Genomic DNA, 18,215 nt, shown 5'->3' with positions numbered 1-18,215 from the left:
ATAGCCTGTTCATTTTCAAATCAAACCGTTAGTTCTTTTTGGTTTCCTGTTTGTAAAACCAATGACTACTGTGCCTCCTATTCCCCCAGCCACTGGTCTTGGCACATCTGTAGTTCTTTCTCCAGGAAGTAGCAATGGAATTCAGCCCCTCTTGCAGTGGTGGGCGGACTTAGACTCTAACACATTCAACATGAACAGGCCTTGTGTACCCGCCCACATTCACTACAATTCCTTGTGGTTGTTGGGAGCTGTAGTTTTACTGCAGAGAGAGTGTAGAGGATATGATGTATTTCCTGCTGTTACACCTCCTCCTTGGCAGAGAAGATGCTGTTATCTTTTGAATTACAGAGATAAGGTCATGAAAATTCAATTAACATTTTGAACACTCTTACCATTTAGGAAAAAAGTCTAACGGTTTAGTGTTTTGTGTAAGGGTGTGTACTAGTGGGTGATTTTTTTTTTCCCTATCACGGAGTTCTTCTTTAACATTCCACCACTTCATCGTTGTTAACCATTCCATGGTAGAAAAACCGTTAAAGAACTAGCTTGCAAATATAACTGTGGTCTTACTGATTATGCATTTTTCTACTTTTGCAACCTTTTTGCCATAGTTATGTGATCCAGAGAAACTCATTACAGAGAGCAAATTTCTCCAGCTGGAATCCTTGCAAGAATTAATGAAGGTAGGTAAAGATTTACATTGGCACATTCCTGAAGCCTCTGTTAACACTTTAAAACATCTCCTGATCATTAACTGCTTTAACTTTTCTGGGATCAGAGCACAGAAGTGCCACTAGTCAACAGTATACCTGTCTTTGAGGGGGATGATTAATGTAAGCTAAGGATGCATTCCACAACATGTTTCATTCAAATTATGGCATCATATAAGCAAATGTAATGAAGTTTTTGATAAAAATTTTCCTACACAATCCTCTGTTCGCCTCAATGAAGGGCAGGTGAGACATTGTGGGACCTAACTGACCTGTGATTTGTCATTAAAGAAATGCATGTGTGTTTTTTTTACCGTGTTTTTGCAACATAGCAATGTGAAAATAGCCTTAGGCTATTTTTTATTTTACTTTCACCTGGTGATCAAATCAAAAGTTCAGCTTTAATTTGCTAGTCAAGTCCATCTAAATCTGCTAGTGAATCTAACACTACCCGCTCCACAGGTTGTCAGTTCTGCTGTTCAAAGGTGTCTCCGTTGTGCCTCCATCCAGAGTGGATCCACCTTACGTCTAGCTATACAGTATGCAACATGGTTGAAGGAAAGAAAATTGCTCCATTTTGCCATCAACACAGTCAGTGTTGATGGGTGGAATCCCTCCACTGCACTATTGTATTCTGACAGTGGGAGTTTTCCCTGCTGTCAGAATACAATGATCACTGTTGAAGGTTATAGCCAGTGACAGTGATCGTATGGGGGGGAAAAAGCCTGACAGGCCGGTTGTACTGAAGTCAATTGATCGACTCCAGTAAAACCGGCTTGCCCATGGATGGATTGAAATTTATCCAGTTCCTGCTGAACCGGACAAATTTCAATACGTCTATGGACATCTTAAAACCGAGAATGTGTGTTATTGGTTGGATCACTAGGTGAAAATATAGGAAAAAAGCCTAAAAAAGAATACCAATGCAGCCACCACATTTAAAGGTATTAATAAACCCTTACATGAGCCCATCTAAGTGACTAGCCTCACAGATACAGAGTGAATGAAGTATATCCTCTTACATATGCTGTAACTGTTTATCTGCAGCCCTGCCTCCTACAAACCATTTCAAAGTATGAAGATCAGACGGTATATCTCAGCTTCCAGAAGTCAGGGAGCTGACATCACACACTGCACAGAAGAGAAGTGAATGTAATTTGAGTAGAGAGAATAGACATCTCGCCCCCATACACAGGCTCACTGGGAAACATGCATATCTGAACCTGTCAATCACCTGTTATGTGTTGGGGGGTGGGGGTCACCATTGATTGCTTGGAGACAGATGTAGGGGAAGGCGAGAGCAGCAAATATCCACACTAGGTGCACTGGATTGAGGCAAATACACTTTATATGGGCATATGGCACGTGTAACCACTTTAAGCATTAGTAAGCTTCAATATATACAGTTTGTTTTTAGGTTTAGTACTGTTTTTATCCTGTACGGTTTTCTGTGTGCTGTACAATTACCAGTACACGTGTGTTGCCTGTACAGATGTGTACTGTAGGCTATCTACATTATCAGTCATTGCAGAAGTGGTCAATTATCAAACAAATGAGTGAAATAATTAGATGCAAATTAGGCTGCAGCTCATTTACCAAAATCTATGCAACAGTTGTACTGTTTATTTGCAACCCCTGTTCCCTGTGATTCCAAGTAACCTACCATTATAAATTTGTAAAAAAAAAAAAAAAAAAAAAAAACAGATCTAGCCCTGAAGATCCATTAAAATCCCAAAAAGCATTGTCACACCCACCCCTTGATTGATGATTTTGTCCAGGTTTTCACTTAACATGAACCTGCTCAAGAGATTGCTTTTTTCGATATTTGTTTGTCTCACACTGAGGTGGTTCTTCACAGTTCGTCAGCTTGGTTAAGTTTTGTGAAGCTTGCTCCTATTCATATGCATGATCAGGGATGATCAGAAATGTGAATGTGTTTGCTCCTTCTCAGTGTTTGGGCAGTTTGTCTGTGAAACCGATGACACAAAAGTATTTCTCAAAAAACAAAATGAAAAGGTTTTGTGATGTAGCGTGTGTGTGCACTACCTGTGTCTACTGTATTTCTACACAGGAATGTGTTTCTTTTTATTCAGGCTTTGATATCTGTGACTCCAGATGAAGAAACATATGATGAAGAAGATGCTGCTTTCTGCCTGGAGATGTTGCTGAGAATTATTCTAGAAAACAGGTGCTATGTAAAAGTCATGGTTTAGCTAGGCATATAATTATTTGCAGGCATGTAGTACAATCTTGTGTAAAATCTACATAAAAACCGAATTCAATGATTTGCAAATCTCATAAACCCATATTTTACCCATAATAGAAAATGGAAAACTTATGAAATATTTAAACTGAGAAAATGTACCATTTTAACAAAAAAATAAGGTATTTTTAAAATTGTTGGCAGCAACATATCTCAAAAAGGTTGGGACAGGGCCGTCATTTCTGGATCATGTTCAGAAATGGCTTCTTCTTTGCATGATAGAGCTTTACCTTGCATTTTTGGATGGCACGGCAAATTTTTGGAAGTATTCATGAGCCCATTTAGTGATGTCTGTTATAGAATCATGCCTATATTTTAATGCAGTGCTGTCTGAGGGCACAAAGATCTTGAGCATCCAATATTGCGTTTTGGTGTTGTCCCTTGTGTACAGAGATTTCTCCAGATTCTCAGAATCTTTTGATATTATGTACTGTGGGTGATGACATTTTTTGTGTTTGCAATTTTACGTGGAGGAGCATTATTCTGATATTGTTCGACCATTTTTTTTTTTGTGCAGTTTTTCACAGATTGGTGAGCCTCTGCCCATCTTTACTTCTTAGACACTAAGATGCTCTTTTAATACCCAATCATGTTACTGCCCTGTTGCCAATTAACCTTTTGTGGTTGCAAAATGTTCCTTTCTTGTTAGTACCACTATCCGCTTTTTGTTGCCCTGTGTCAAATTTTTTGAAACCTGTTGCTGCCATCAATTTAAAAATGACCTTCGTTTTTGTCTTAAAATGGTACATTTTCTCAATTTAAACATTTGATAAGTTTATTGTGAATAACATATGGGTTAACAAGATTTGCAGATATTGTGTTCTGTTTTCTTGTAGATTTTACACAGCATCCCAGCTTTTTTTGTACAGTATGGGGGGTGTTCTTTTCTGTGAAGTCTTTTATATTTTTTTAATGTTTAAAAAGATCCTGTGCCTTTGGTGTCAGTGTTTGCACTTTGCCTCTCAACCTCTAAACAGCTTTAAAGCTAACAAATGTATTCATGAGACACAAAAATCATTTTGTTCCTAAGTATGGAAAGATCAATAACCAACATTTGAGAGTCAAAGACAAACTGTTCTTTTAATACCCTTCTGAACCACTCTTGTACATACCTCCTCCTGTCATACTCTTCACACCTCTGCACATTCATTCTCCTGTCATACCCTCCACACTCCTCTTTTACATATACTGCGCCATGTCATAACCTCCACACTTCTCTCCTTCGCATGACTTACCATACTATACCCTCTGCAGTCCTCTCCTGCACACTGGATATACTGTCTACATTGCTACTGCCCACACTGTTTGCTGTGACACTGCATTTTTTTACTGCACAATCTGGTCGCTGTCTGTCCTCTTCACTCCTCTCTGAACATGAAGCTTGCTGTCATACCCTGCAGCACTCCTTTTCTGCACATACTGCCCTTGTTGTCATAACCTCCAAACTCCTTTCCTGCAAATACTGCCTATTGCCATTTTTTTTTTCTGGCCTGCACATTGTAAATACAGCAGGCAAGTTCTAGATTGATACCACTGGAGATATAGCAGATCTTCGCTTGAAAATATCTGTGATAGTCCGCATGACGTCGGACTATGTATTGTAGTTGGAAGGATATAAAACCTGTGGCTATACAGACATGCTATTTTAATAGCTATGTTTACTGACATGCTTCCCATGTTTTTTGTTTTTTTTTCACTATGAAGAGACCGTGTTGGTTGTGTATGGCAAGTTGTGCGTGATCACCTTTACCATCTTTGCGCTCATGCAATGGAGTTCTGCTTCCTTGTTGAACGTGCTGTGGTTGGACTGCTACGACTGGCTATTAGACTTTTACGGCGTGATGACATCAGTGCACAGGTATCTCCATACACTTGTACTTTTATCATATGTCTTTACAGACCTAAAATGACATATTTTAAAAATGTCGAATAATTCATGCAGTATACAAAATCAGCATAATGAAAACATAATGAGCAGATATTTTTTAAAAGTAATAGAAAGGAATAACATGTATGCAAGATGTAAATTAGTATTAATTAGTATATTTGTTGAAAGTTTGTTGTGAACAAGCTTTTGATCCCCATACAGTGGGGATCGAAAGTTTGGGCACCCCAGCTAAAAATTTGCATTAATGTGCATAAAGAAGCCAGGGAAAGATGGAAAAATCTCCAAAAGGCATAAAATTACAGATTAGACATTCTTATAATATGTCAACAAAAGTTAGATTTTATTTCCATCATTTACACTTTCAAACTAACAGAAAACAAAAAAATGGTGTCTGCAAAAGTTTGGGCACCCTGCAGAATTTATAGCATGCACTGCCCCCTTTGGAAAGCTGAGACCTGCCAGTGTCATGGATTGTTCTCAATCATCATCTGGGAAGACCAGGTTATGTCAATCTCAAAGGTTTTAAATGCCCAGACTCATCTGACCTTGCCTCAACAATCAGCACCATGGGTTCTTCTAAGCAGTTGTCTAGAAAACTGAAACTGAAAATAGTTGACACTCACAAAGCTGGAGAAGGCTATAAGAAGATAGCAAAGCGTTTTCAGATGTCAATATCCTCTGTTCGGAATGTAATTAAGAAATGGCAGTCATCAGGAATAGTGGAAGTTAAAGCAAGATCTGGAAGACCAAGAGAAATATCAGACAGAACAGCTGGCAGGATTGTGAGAAAAACAATTCAAAACCCACGTTTGACTGCACGATCCCTCCAGAAAGATCTGGCAGACACTGGAGTTGTGGACTTGTACAAATATAGTCTTCATGGAAGAGTCATCAGAAGAAAACCTCTTCTACGTCCTCACCACAAAAATCATCGTTTGAACTTTGCAAATGAACATATAGACAAGCTGATGCATTTTGGAAACAAGTTCTGTGGACCGATGAGGTTAAAATTTAACTTTTTGGCCGGAATGAGCAAAGGTACATTTGGAGAAGAAGGGGCACAGAATTTAATGAAAAGAACCTCTGTCCAACTGTTAAGCATGGGGTTGGATCAATCATGCTTTGGGGTTTTGTTCCAGCCAGTGGCACAGGGAACATCTCACGAGTAGAAGGAAAAATGGATTCAATAAAATTTCAGCAAATTTTGGATGGTAACTTGATGCCATCTGTGAAAAAGCTGAAGTTAAAGAGAGGATGGCTTCTACAAATGGATAATGATCCTAAACACACCTCGAAATCCACGGGGGATTACATCAAGAGGCGTAAACTGAAGGTTTTGCCATGGCCTTCACAATCTCCTGACCTCAACATACCGTATTTTCCGGCGTATAAGACGACCCCCCTACTTTTCCTGTTAAAATGTAGTGTTTGGGCTATACTCGCCGTATAAGACTACCCCTCTTCCAATGCACACCAATGGGAAGAATCGTGCCCCATCATTAGTATCAGTGGGAGGAATAGTGCCCAGTCATTGGTGTCAGTGGGAGGAATAGCACCCCATCATTGGTGTCAGTGGGAGGAATAGCACCCCATCATTGGTGTCAGTGGGAGGAATAGCGTCCCATCATTGGTGTCAGTGGGAGGAATAGTGTCCCATCATTGGTGTCAGTGGGAGGAATAGCACCCCATCATTGGTGTCAGTGGGAGGAATAGCACCCCATCATTGGTGTCAGTGGGAGGAATAGCACCCCATCATTGGTGTCAGTGGGAGGAATAGCACCCCATCATTGGTGTCAGTGGGAGGAATAGCACCCCATCATTGGTGTCAGTGGGAGGAATAGCACCCCATCATTGGTGTCAGTGGGAGGAATAGCACCCCATCATTGGTGTCAGTGGGAGGAATAGCACCCCATCATTGGTGTCAGTGGGAGGAATAGCGTCCCATCATTGGTGTCAGTGGGAGGAATAGCGTCCCATCATTGGTGTCAGTGGGAGGAATAGCGTCCCATCATTGGTGTCAGTGGGAGGAATAGCACCCCATCATTGGTGTCAGTGGGAGGAATAGTGCCCCATCATTGGTGTCAGTGGGAGAAATAGTGCCCCATCATTGGTGTCAGTGTGAGGAATCGTGCCCCATCATTGGTGTCAGTGGGGGGTGGAATAGTGTCCCATCATTGGTGTCGGTGGGGGGGGGGGAATAGTGTCCCATCGTTGGTGTCAGTGGGAGGAATAATGCCCCATCATTGGTATCAGTGACACCAATGATGGGGCACTATTCCTCCCACTGACACTTGCTGACCCCTGTTCAGTATGGTGCTGCTGCAGCAAGCATATATGGTTGCAGCAGCACCTGTGCACGGCACACTTATCTTCACTTGATTTTCGCGGGGCCGCTCGGCTCCGCCTCCTCCCCGGGGATTGGTCGCCTGTGTGCCTTTCCTGAGCTACAGTTCTGGCGGCCAATCACCGGTGAGGAGGCGGAGCCGAGCAGCCGCACGAACATCCAGTGGCCGAACTGAAGGAAGGAGCAGCTGCGCTTCCTGGACCGGATCGTCGTGGGACCGGAGCCAGGTAAGAAACAGAAGCCCCTGTCCACCCCTGTACTTAGTTTCACTTCCGTTGGAAGGGGGGGGCGGCGGCGGCACCGCACCGCCCCCCTAAAAAGTGTCAGCATGCCGTATACCGGCGTATAAGACGACCCCCGACTTTTGAGAAGATTTTCAAGGGTCAAAAAGTCGTCTTATACGCCGGAAAATACGGTAATTGAAAATCTATGGATAGACCTTAAAAGAGCAGTGCGTGACACAGCCCAGAAATCTCAAAGAACTGGAAGACTTTTGTAAGGAAGAATGGGCAAAGATACCTCAAACAAGAATTGAAAGACTCTTGGCTGGCTACAAAAAGCGTTTACAAGCTGTGATACTTGCCAAAGGGGGCAGTACAAGATATTAACTCTGCAGGGTGCCCAAACTTTTGCAGACGCCATTTTTTTGTTTTCTGTTATTTTGAAAGTGTAAATGATGGAAATAAAATCTAACTTTTGTTGACATATAAGAATGTCTAATCTGTAATTTGATGCCTTTTGGAGATTTTTCCATCTTTCCTTGGCTTCTTTATGCACATTAATACAAATTTTTAGCTGGGGTGCCCAAACTTTCGATCCCCACTGTAACTGCACAGTATAGTTAAATGCAGAGTTCTTAATGTATGAGAAATGACTGAAGTAATAATGTTGTAATTTTCCTGTAGCAGCCAACTGGAAAGCTTTCTTTTTTATTTAAATCATCTATTTTTAATCTTTATGCTGCTGGCATTAGTAAGTACAATAGATAGGAAGGGATATTATATTTACTTGTGTTTTTAAACCTTTTTTTCATATTCAGTTGTCTCCGGGTTTTTGACCTACACCAAAATGATGTATTATGCCCCATGAGTCTTCATGGGCATTTTTCTTTCTTAAATCTGGAGGAGGGGAGGAGGTTTTTTCAGCTAAGCACACCCACCTGCCTCCATGCCTCAGCCATTGGCAGATGGATTCCAGGAAGTAAATGCTACAAGAAAAATCTGCTCTTACTCAAGATGGCTGCTGATAGAAATGCTAGAGGGTGTTTTTCAAAGTGATATCTCAGCAAAATAAAGCATGGATGAATAGATGCGTTTGCTTTGGATATTTAAAATGAATTAAATCTCGTTTTCAGTTTGTGGTGCTCGGATACAGTTAACGTCCACTTTAACATATGCAGAATAAAATAAGTTGCTTAGGTCAGCATAAATGCATTATACATTAGACATCGGAGAGAACTAAGGCCCTTTATACAAATTAGTCAAAACTGAGTGCCTAGCAGACCATAGAAACTGCGACCAGAGGAAATGTTTTCAGCCAACCTGCTTTAGTACACACGTCTGGTGTGAAAAAGTACTTTTCTCTCTATTGAAATTAATTTCGGATTTGTTGTCTGGCTGAACTTGCTTTGATTGTTATTCCTGATGTACCCCCCCTTTTCTTCCCTGTACTGGAACAGTATTTGGTATACCATGTTCATGCAGGCATGATGATACATGCTCTGTATACGTTTCTGCATCTAGCTTGTCTGTGTACATTTTGTAAGAGTGACATTTGCTCAAGTGCAGTAATACATCCTGAATGGCTTTACAAACTTAGCACACATTCTACTTTATATTTCTACAGGTTCTCCTTTCCCTTCGCATTCTGCTAATGATGAAACCAAGTGTCCTTTCCCGAGTAAGCCGCCAAGTTGCTTTCGGCCTTCATGAACTGTTGAAGACCAATGCTGCCAACATCCACTCTAGCAATGATTGGTATACACTGTTTTGCCTGCTGGAGTGTATTGGTGCAGGAGTGAAGCCTCCACCTGCCCTGCAGGTGACAACCAGGAGCGATAATGACACAGGTACATGGAGAATGTGCACTAATGAAATCCTATGCCTTTCAGAGATAAGCAGCTGTTTTATGCTGTGCCTGATTACAATGAAGGACAGATGAGGAAAACAAATATCTTGTTTAAGTACATTAGTGAAATTAAACAGGATCATCTGCTCTGCATATTAACCACCTTCTAAAATGTGGCCACTGTGTATTTTATATCATAGATAGTGATGTGGCTAAGAGCTTATAGGAAAATATATCGATAAACACACACGCACACTGGATATAAAAAGTCTACACGGCCCTGTTAAAATATCAGGTTTCTGTGATGTATAAAAATGAGGCCAAGGTAAATAATTTCAGAACATTTTTCACCTTTAATGTAACCTATAAACTGTACAACTCAGTTGGACATCAAACTGAAATCTTTTAGGTGGAAGGAAAAATAAAAAGCTAAAATAATATGGTTGCATAACTGTGCACACCCTTAAACTAATACTTTGCGGAAGCACCTTCCAGCACTCAGTCTTTTTGAATATGAGTCTATCAGCATGGCACATCTTGACTTGCCAATATTTGCCCATTCTTCCTTGCAAAAACACTCCAAATCTGTCAGATTGCGAGTGCTTCTCCTGTGCACAGCCCTCTTCAGATCACCCCACAGATTTTCGATTGGATTCAGGTCTGGGCTCTGGCTGGGCCATTCCAAAACTTTAATATTTTTCTGGTAAAGCCATTCCTTTGTTGATTTGGATGTATGCTTTGCGTCGTTGTCCTGCTGAAAGATGAAGTTCCTCTTCATGTTCAGCTTTCTAGCAGAAACCTGAAGGTTATGTGCCAATATTGACTGGTGTTTGGAACTGTTCATAATTCCCTCTACCTTGACTAAGGCCCAAGTTTAGCCAGGCTTGGATGTTTTTCTTTGTAAGAAAAGGCTTCCGTCTTGCCACTCTACCCCATAGCCCAGACATATGAAGACTACAGTTATCAGAGGCACTTTAAATGATGGCAGGTGTGTACTGAGTCCTATTTAACATGATTATTAATGTGATTGCTTAATTCTGAACACAGCTACAGAGGGTGTGCACAATTATGCAACCACATTATTTTAGTTTTTTTATGTTTACTCCCCCCCCCCCCAAGAAAAAAGATTTCAGTTTGTTTTTCAATTGAGTTGTACGGTTTATAGGTCACATTAACCACTTCCCGACTGCCTTATAGCAGATATACTGCTACAGCATGGCACCGGTGCACAATATCACGTATATATACGTGATTTTACACCTCCGGGTAGGGAGCGCTTGTGCCCTACCCGTGCCGCCATTCGCAGGCTGTCAGTCACTGGGTCCCGGCATGTGATTACTCTCTGGCACCCAGTGATTGCAGAACATCTCCGACAGGGAGGAGAACTGTTTGTAAACAAAGCAGTTCTCCTCCCTGTCAGCTCATGCACACTGCTTTGGATGGCTGTGCACATTACAGTGAAGCATATGGACACAGCTTATAATGAAACCGCACACAGTTAACCCTTTGATCGCCTCCCATGTTAACCCCTTTCTGCACAATGCTATTAGTACAGTGTCCAGTGTTTTTTTTCGTTTTTGTTTGGTTTTTTCTTGTTGTTTTTTTTAGCACTGATCACTGTATTGGTGTCACTGGGGATGTCAGTGACACCAAGTCTGTTTCCCCCAGTGTCAGAATTCCCGCCGCAGTCCCTCCTATAAGTCACTGATTGCTGCCATTTCTAGTAAAAAATAAAAAACAAACAAAAAAAATTTCCAGTATCTTTACTGCCATTTGTAAACACTATATCTTTCATGTAAACCAATTAATTTACACGTAGTGGGGTTTTGTAGGGTCATGTAGCAGAATACATTTTGGCCTAAATTTATGACAAAATTTGATTTTAATTTTTTACTGGACATGTTTAATAACAAAAAGTCAAAAATATTGGTGTTTTTTCTCAAAATTTTTTTTTTCTTTAGCGCCAAAAATAAAAACCGCACAGGTAATCAAATACCACTGAAAGTAGTCCTGCGCTATATAGGTTTCTTTTTTCGGTCAATAACCTTTATAGGCCATAAGATCATTAAAGAGCAGTGTTTTTAAATGTTGCACAGTGCTCCGTGCTTGCTGCATTGAATCTAATGGGGGAATGCTGTACTGCTGTGAGGTGTAATCTCAGGAGGCAACCGTGTCATCAGGTCACTTGGGTTTTGGAGTACCGTTACTGAACCGCATATTAAATATAGAATATCCGCTTATTTAACCACTTGCCCTCCAGAGGATTTTCCCCCCTTCCTGACCAGGCCATTTTTTGCGTTAAGGCACTGCATTACTTTAACTGACAATTGCGCAGTCATGCAACGCTGCACCCAGACCCGGATAAGTGTTTAAAGGAGAAGTATATCCAAACCGCTTTTGGCCATACTTCTATAGATCACAGGAGTGCAGTTCGTTCTGCACTCCTGTGACTGGTTTTCAGCCAACAGCGGGCTAAAACTGATGTTACTGTGCAAAGGAAAGATACCGTATTTACAGTTGGGATCCACCCAAATGCCTGGACTGGCAGCTGACTCAGAATGTCAGTGAGCCACTAAGAGCCTGAACTAGGCTCCCACCCCCTCCACACCTGAGTGCTCCAGTGAGCACTGGAGGAGCAGAGAGCTGGTGGCTGGCAGTCACTGCCTCTCTGAAGACTGAGAACCAAGCGACCAGTGGTCTTTGATCACTCAGTACTCCGTTTTAGATGCAGTGGGGGACACATGTAGCTGGGATCAATTCCTTATCCACCTAGGTGAGTTTATTTTTTTTGTTTTTTTTTTCTTTACCCCATATTTCTCTTTTAAGGGGCAGACTGGGGAGCCTACTATTGAAACATTTTTACCTTAATGCAGAGAATGCATTAAAGTGTTACTACACCCAGGACCCTACATCCACTATATTTGGTCTCCCACAGTACACAGAACATGAAAGTGCAATTATTTTAGTAAATCTAAACTGCTAAATTAATTTTCTCAACAGCAGTTAGAGCACTCTTGTGACTTCTATCAGTGTCCAGCAGAGCACATGTTAAAGCTTGTAGGAGGAGTTTTTGTTTTGCTCTAGCAGGATGCAGAACCCCTGACCTCTGTCTGGACAGTGATGATTGGCCCTGTGCTGATCACATGCACTTTCCCAAAGAAAAAAAAACCTCTCTAGCAATACACGCCAAACTGAGCATTTACAGAGTGACTCCATACTCTCATCAGGAAATAAGAGGGGGGGGACTGGAAGAAGGCGGAGGATCAGAGAAGTCAGGATCAAGCAGCCCTATTACACTATGCAGAGGATTAACCCCTTAGGTTCCATAATGAGTATAGCAAGCATTCTTTACTGCATATATAGACTGATTTTAATGTTGTGGCTTTAGTAACACTTTAAGGTGAAAGAAAAACATTTTACATTTACAACCACTTTAAGTGTCCATCTGAGAAAAATATTCTGACATTGCCATATCTGTAAAAAAAGCTACTCAAAATATTTTGTTCTAAAATCATAAAAATATAACCACTCATCTTTGTGCCAATCACACATGAGGTTAATTGTGTCTCTAAATATGTTAAGTTCACAGGGCCATATGTTGAAGGCAACCTGTCAGGGTAGAAATATAAGCACTGTAGCTGACAACTTTGTTTTTAAATGTACACACCTTGAGGCTGTCCTCCGTATACTTTACTATGTAGTGAATCACTGACTCAGAACAGTTGGACAGCCTGGAATTTAAATTCAAGTTGCATTCTGGTTTTAGCTTTTGTAAATTGTAGATCAAGGATGAGGGTGACATCCTTACATTTTGTAAATCCCATATTTATTACCTGAATGATTTGTAAGAATTAATATGGTTTATTGGTGCCATCTATTGGTGAAGGTGTGCACTTCAAATATCAGCATAAAAGTAGCTGAAATTTGTTGTTACATGTAGATTTAATTTACTAACCCTGTTTTATGTTAATATTATACAAATGTAAAAATAATATAAGAGGTGGGGATATAGTATTTCAAGTAAATATGATATGGATTGCAAATTAAAGCACCCTCCTGATCCCTCTGGATGACCTGTATAAATAATATGTTATTGCACCAGGTTCTGTTTTTAAACCCAAGTATGTTTATTTCTGAAAAAATTCTGGCAGAAAGAGATCGTGTTTGGGTATATACTTTCAAAGAGGAGTCAATTTGGGGGTTTGTACTGTCTTGTCATTTTTATTTTAACACAAAGTAAGGGAAATCGTTATTTTTCTCAGGATATTTTGCTCTTTTTTTCCATTTTATAGTAAAGAGAAATAAATTCAGCCCTCATTAAATACCACTCTGTCTCAAACAGGATATAAAACTCATTTGGGTACAGTGATGCATGCCTACATACTTGTCAGTCAAATAAGCACAGCACAGAAAACTGAAAAATGGTTAAGTGGTTAACCATTCTATGTATTCTGTAACTTGGTGAAATCCATAAACAGTATTTTTTCATTATTCGATTAATTTGTTAAATGGTATATCAAATCTAAAATTTTAACAAGTGTAGTCCAATAAACTCTTTGCTTCTTAGCCACTCATACCAGTAGCATTATCTTTATAATGGTTCAAAAGGGTGTCTGCTTAAAGGTACAGGAAATTCAACATAACTTGCTGGATGTCGGTAAGGGTTTTCTGTCATCTCAAAACATAAATGTATTTCTAAACTGTGGCTTTTTAAAGGGGTACATTCTGATTTAATAAATGCTGCTTTAAATTATTTTCATACAGTCGGATAATCTAGACCAGTGGTCTCCAAACTGTGGCTTGGGGACCAGATGTGGCCCTTTTGTTTGCCTTTATCCAGTCCTCGGAAAAGTATTCCTCCCACTGATACCAATAGTGGGGCACAATTCCCCCCACTGACAACTATGATGGGGCACCATTCCCCCCACTGAAACCAGTGATGATGCACTATATCTTTCACTCACGCCAACAATGGGGCATCATTAACTCCCACTGGCCATAGTCTGACTGCCTAAAGTGTGAAGGAAAGTAACCAACCCATTTGTTTAGAAAGTTTGGAGACCCCTGATCTACACCAACAGGACCTCACTACTGTTTGTGATTTGTTTTGTGAAAGTGTTTTGAACTAGATCAGTGGTTCTTAACCTTGTTGGAGGTACTGAACCCCACCAGTTTCATATGCGCATTCACCGAACCCTTCTTAATTGGAAAAATAAAATATGATTTTTAAAATTCAAAACATAGGTATATATTTAGGTATATATTTATACATAGGTGCACAAAATGAACAAAACCGTTAATGCATATTTAATGCACGAATCATATGAGTCGGGTGTGGGTCTTCACCTCCGCCGAACCCTCGAGACTGACTCACCGAACCCCTGGGGTTCGATCGAACCCAGGTTAAGAACCACTGAACTAGATAGATATCTCAAACCTCTCTGGATGAGATATTTTTACAGGGACATGGAGAGCTAAACTCAGGGATTTTATATGACTGCATATACACTGTGAGCACAAAGGCCAAGTTAGCATTCCAGCATTTCTGCCAAGCGGATTGTTTGCTTTTTTATTTCAGTGGTCATTTATTTCCAGTAACAGTTAGAGATCATGTCCAAGTTTTTGGTAAAATTATTTTAGTATGTTTTCTTTTGTATGCATGGCCTGGATGCATATTTCAAAGAGTGCTGCCTTTACCAGTTTACTCGGAGTTTGCTTGGTGCATAGTTTGTCCATCACAGTTAAATTTCTTTTATGTTTTGAATGTGATATTTCTGTGGGTTTTTTTTTTTTTTAACTTTTATCTCTGTGTTCAGGTGCACAGTCAGACAGTGAAGTGTCTTCATACCACTCGACTGATGTGAGTCTGGATCGTGGATACACCTCAGACTCTGAGGTATATACGGAGCATAGCAAGCAGTCGAAGATGCACCGATCTGTCACTGATGTGGATATGGTGAATAGCGGTTGGCTAGTGGTAAGGGACCTTTACCTGTTATTAAAAAAAATATATATTTTTTTTTTAATTGAAACATTTATAAGAAAAATACATGCACAGTGGGTTACATTGGATCTTGGTAAATAGTAAGAGAGTGTTCCAGCAATGCACAATCAAATACATACCAGCGGTCGTCACTATTAACATTAACCAGTTCCCTACCATGCTATAGCCGAAGGAAGGCTACAGCGTGGTTGTCTGGTTCTGGGACAACGTCCAGAGACGTCATTCCAGAACACACCCGCAGCGGCGCGCACCCGGCGCTGCCGGTGATCACTGTGTCCTATGGACACAGCTGATCACGTGGTACGGTAAACGGCCAATAACTGCGGCCTTTTACCACGTGATTAGCTGTGTCCAATGACACCGCAAATCACCGGGTAAATACAGTTGCCAGTTATCGGCTGCACTTTCCTCATGCTGTCACAATGTGAGGAAAGTACTGCCGAAAACCGTCAATTGTCAGAGAAGTGATCGGCACTGATCATTAGGGCACTGATGATCAGTGCCCATCGGTGCCACCCAGCAGTGCCTCCTATCAGTGTCCATCAGTGCAGCCTCATCAACGTACATTAGTGAAGGAGAAAAATTACCTGTTTGCAAAATTTTATAATAGAAACAAAGAAAAACTTTTTTTTTTCTTTTTTTTTCTTTTTTGCTAATTTTTTTTGTTTATAGCGCAAAAATTAAAACACCCAGTGGCTATTAAATACCGCCAAAAGAAAGCTCTATTTTTGTGAAAAAAAATTATAAAAATTTCATATGGGTACAGTGTTGCATGACTGCGCAATTGTTCAAAGTGCGACAGCGCTGAAAATTGGCCTGGGCAGGAAGGGTAGGCAAGTGGTTAATACCATCCTACTTAGCAAACTGAGTAGCACGAATACATAAATCTTACAGAATTAACAATAAGATCACTTTAAAGCCGTATAGATAAGATTCACAAGACATGATGGCCATTGTTAGATCATAGTCAAAAATAGGTGTCTGCTGTAACAGAAATTGTACAACCAGGTCTTGAATAAAACAGAGGAAAGAAGTACAAGGGAAAGTAAGAGAATTGTAGGAGAGAGGAGCCTGCCACCATTATCTCCATCTTTAAATCATCAACAAACGGGTATTAAATGCTTTTGCAGCTCTGTGTTTTACTGTATTTGCGATGCCGAGTGTACAGAGCATTAAAGTGCTTACAGATACAACAAGAAGTGACTGGAAATCTCTTCCTAGACCTATGTAACTAGAATTGATATTTTCTAACCTCCTATTGCAGTGACAACTATAGCATATTGGAATTCCCATCATTCTTTGTCCCAGTGAGAACCATACAATTGTGGAACTTCGATCATTCTCTGTAATAAATAGACATCAAATCTCAATGACTACATAGACACCAATAAACCACATCCACATGGAAATTATTAGTGGTCCCCTATGTATTTCTTCAGATATGAGTTTTCTTCACAAAAAAAATATATTAAAACACTTCAACATTTCTATGTGACCTGCAATGTAGTGATTTGTCTGCTGTAGAAGTGTTTAGAAAATGCACTCCACCTGTGAAACCAGGAAGCTCAGATATCATATTGGCAGGTGCTGACACAGCTTAACTGAAATCATCGAAGAAATGCCCCTTTCAATTGCAGCAATTAAAAAAGATATATAATCTATTCAATGTTTTTTGGTGAAGCTGTGTTTTCAGCAGCTTTGTGTCTGAATACAAGTTTTTTTTTCACTTTAATCTTTATTATGAACTCCTGGGGAGAGACCCAGTGAATATAAATAAAAATCCATGTATACATTTCAATATAATTCATATCTAACAAACACATCGATAATCACATCATAAAATAAAAATACCTGTAGACCAGCAACTATTCATAGAATACAAATTCCAATAATGAATGTGGTATTAACCAAGGGGGTACTAGCCCCTGAAACCTAACTACAGGACCCTCTCTTGGCTGGGTCATCCTCCAGCACTCCACCACAATAGACTCCATCTTCGATTTTATGGGGAAAGGATATTCCTTAGAAGGGAAGAAAGGGGAAGAGAAAAAAAGGGATAAACCATAAAACTGTTGCCCTCAGCTGGTAGTAGATGGGAAAATGGAGGGATGGAAATTACTACAAATAAACTATCATTGAGGGTCCTCTGTGATACAACTCTATTCTATCTGGATACATTTAAAAAGTTCAGAATATACTTTTCCTTAGAATTTGCTACCTTAAATTATCTGGCATTTAAAAGTGTAAAGCAAATCATTTTGCAGTTTACAACACACTATTGAAGCTTCATTTTATACTTTTTAGTATGTAAAGGTTTGTCTTCTCTACACAGGTCGGAAAGGAGGATGTGGACTCTTCTAAAGTGTCTGCAGCAATGAGCAAGCCTGGTGCCAGCACTCCAGTAAACCAGTACAGTTTAGTAATTGGTTTGGACTTTGGCCCACATGATACAAAATCTCTCATGAAGAGCGTGGAGTCTCTATCTTTTATTGTTCGGGATGCTGCACATGTTACACCAGAAAACTTTGAGCTGTGTGTGAAGACTATACGTGTCTTCGTAGAGGCGAGTCTAAACGGAGGTGTGTGTAAGTGTTGCTAGGATTTTTTTTTAACTATCAAAACATTTTTTTTACTATTTAGGAAGCATTGTTAAATAGCTTTGTATTGCATAACTATTATTATTATACAGTATTTATTAAGCGCCAATAGTTCACTCAGCGCTGTACATTACAAAGGGGGACAGAACATGTGACAGAACAATACCAATACAATGCAAAACATGAGGGGATCGAGGGCCCTGCTCTTTCGAGCTTACAATCTAGAAAGGACGGGATAGTTGTATAGGAGGAGATAGCTGTGGGGGATGGAGTGGTAGGAAGAGTGGAGGAGGTCGGCAAGTTAGCAGGGGGTAGGCTTCCCTGAAGAGATGGGTTTTCAGG

At 40.2% G+C, this 18,215-nt stretch overlaps 1 protein-coding gene across 10 annotated transcripts in view; it reads left to right on the top strand.

The window, feature by feature from the left end:
* The window catches only part of GBF1 (golgi brefeldin A resistant guanine nucleotide exchange factor 1), a 145,855-nt gene that overhangs the window by 96,802 nt on the left and 30,838 nt on the right, over positions 1–18,215 (top strand). For 6 of the 10 annotated variants that reach the window (XM_089677253.1, XM_089677256.1, XM_089677255.1 and 3 more), the window contains 6 exons: positions 612–683; positions 2,804–2,898; positions 4,678–4,831; positions 9,051–9,273; positions 15,089–15,249; positions 17,609–17,861. In XM_089677253.1, coding sequence (XP_089533379.1) covers positions 612–683; positions 2,804–2,898; positions 4,678–4,831; positions 9,051–9,273; positions 15,089–15,249; positions 17,609–17,861 — 958 coding nt within the window. The remainder of the gene's footprint in view (positions 1–611; positions 684–2,803; positions 2,899–4,677; positions 4,832–9,050; positions 9,274–15,088; positions 15,250–17,608; positions 17,862–18,215) is intronic. The other 4 variants (XM_089677259.1, XM_089677258.1, XM_089677252.1 and 1 more) reach the window with 1 other exon arrangement.

Source organism: Staurois parvus, unplaced genomic scaffold (genome assembly GCF_062004578.1).
Source record: "Staurois parvus isolate SC_StPar_1 unplaced genomic scaffold, SC_StPar_1.0 ptg000182l, whole genome shotgun sequence".
Taxonomy (NCBI): Eukaryota; Metazoa; Chordata; class Amphibia; order Anura; family Ranidae; genus Staurois; species Staurois parvus.
The sequence above is the reverse complement of the archived record's forward strand: the minus strand, read 5'-3'. Positions and strand labels throughout refer to the sequence as shown.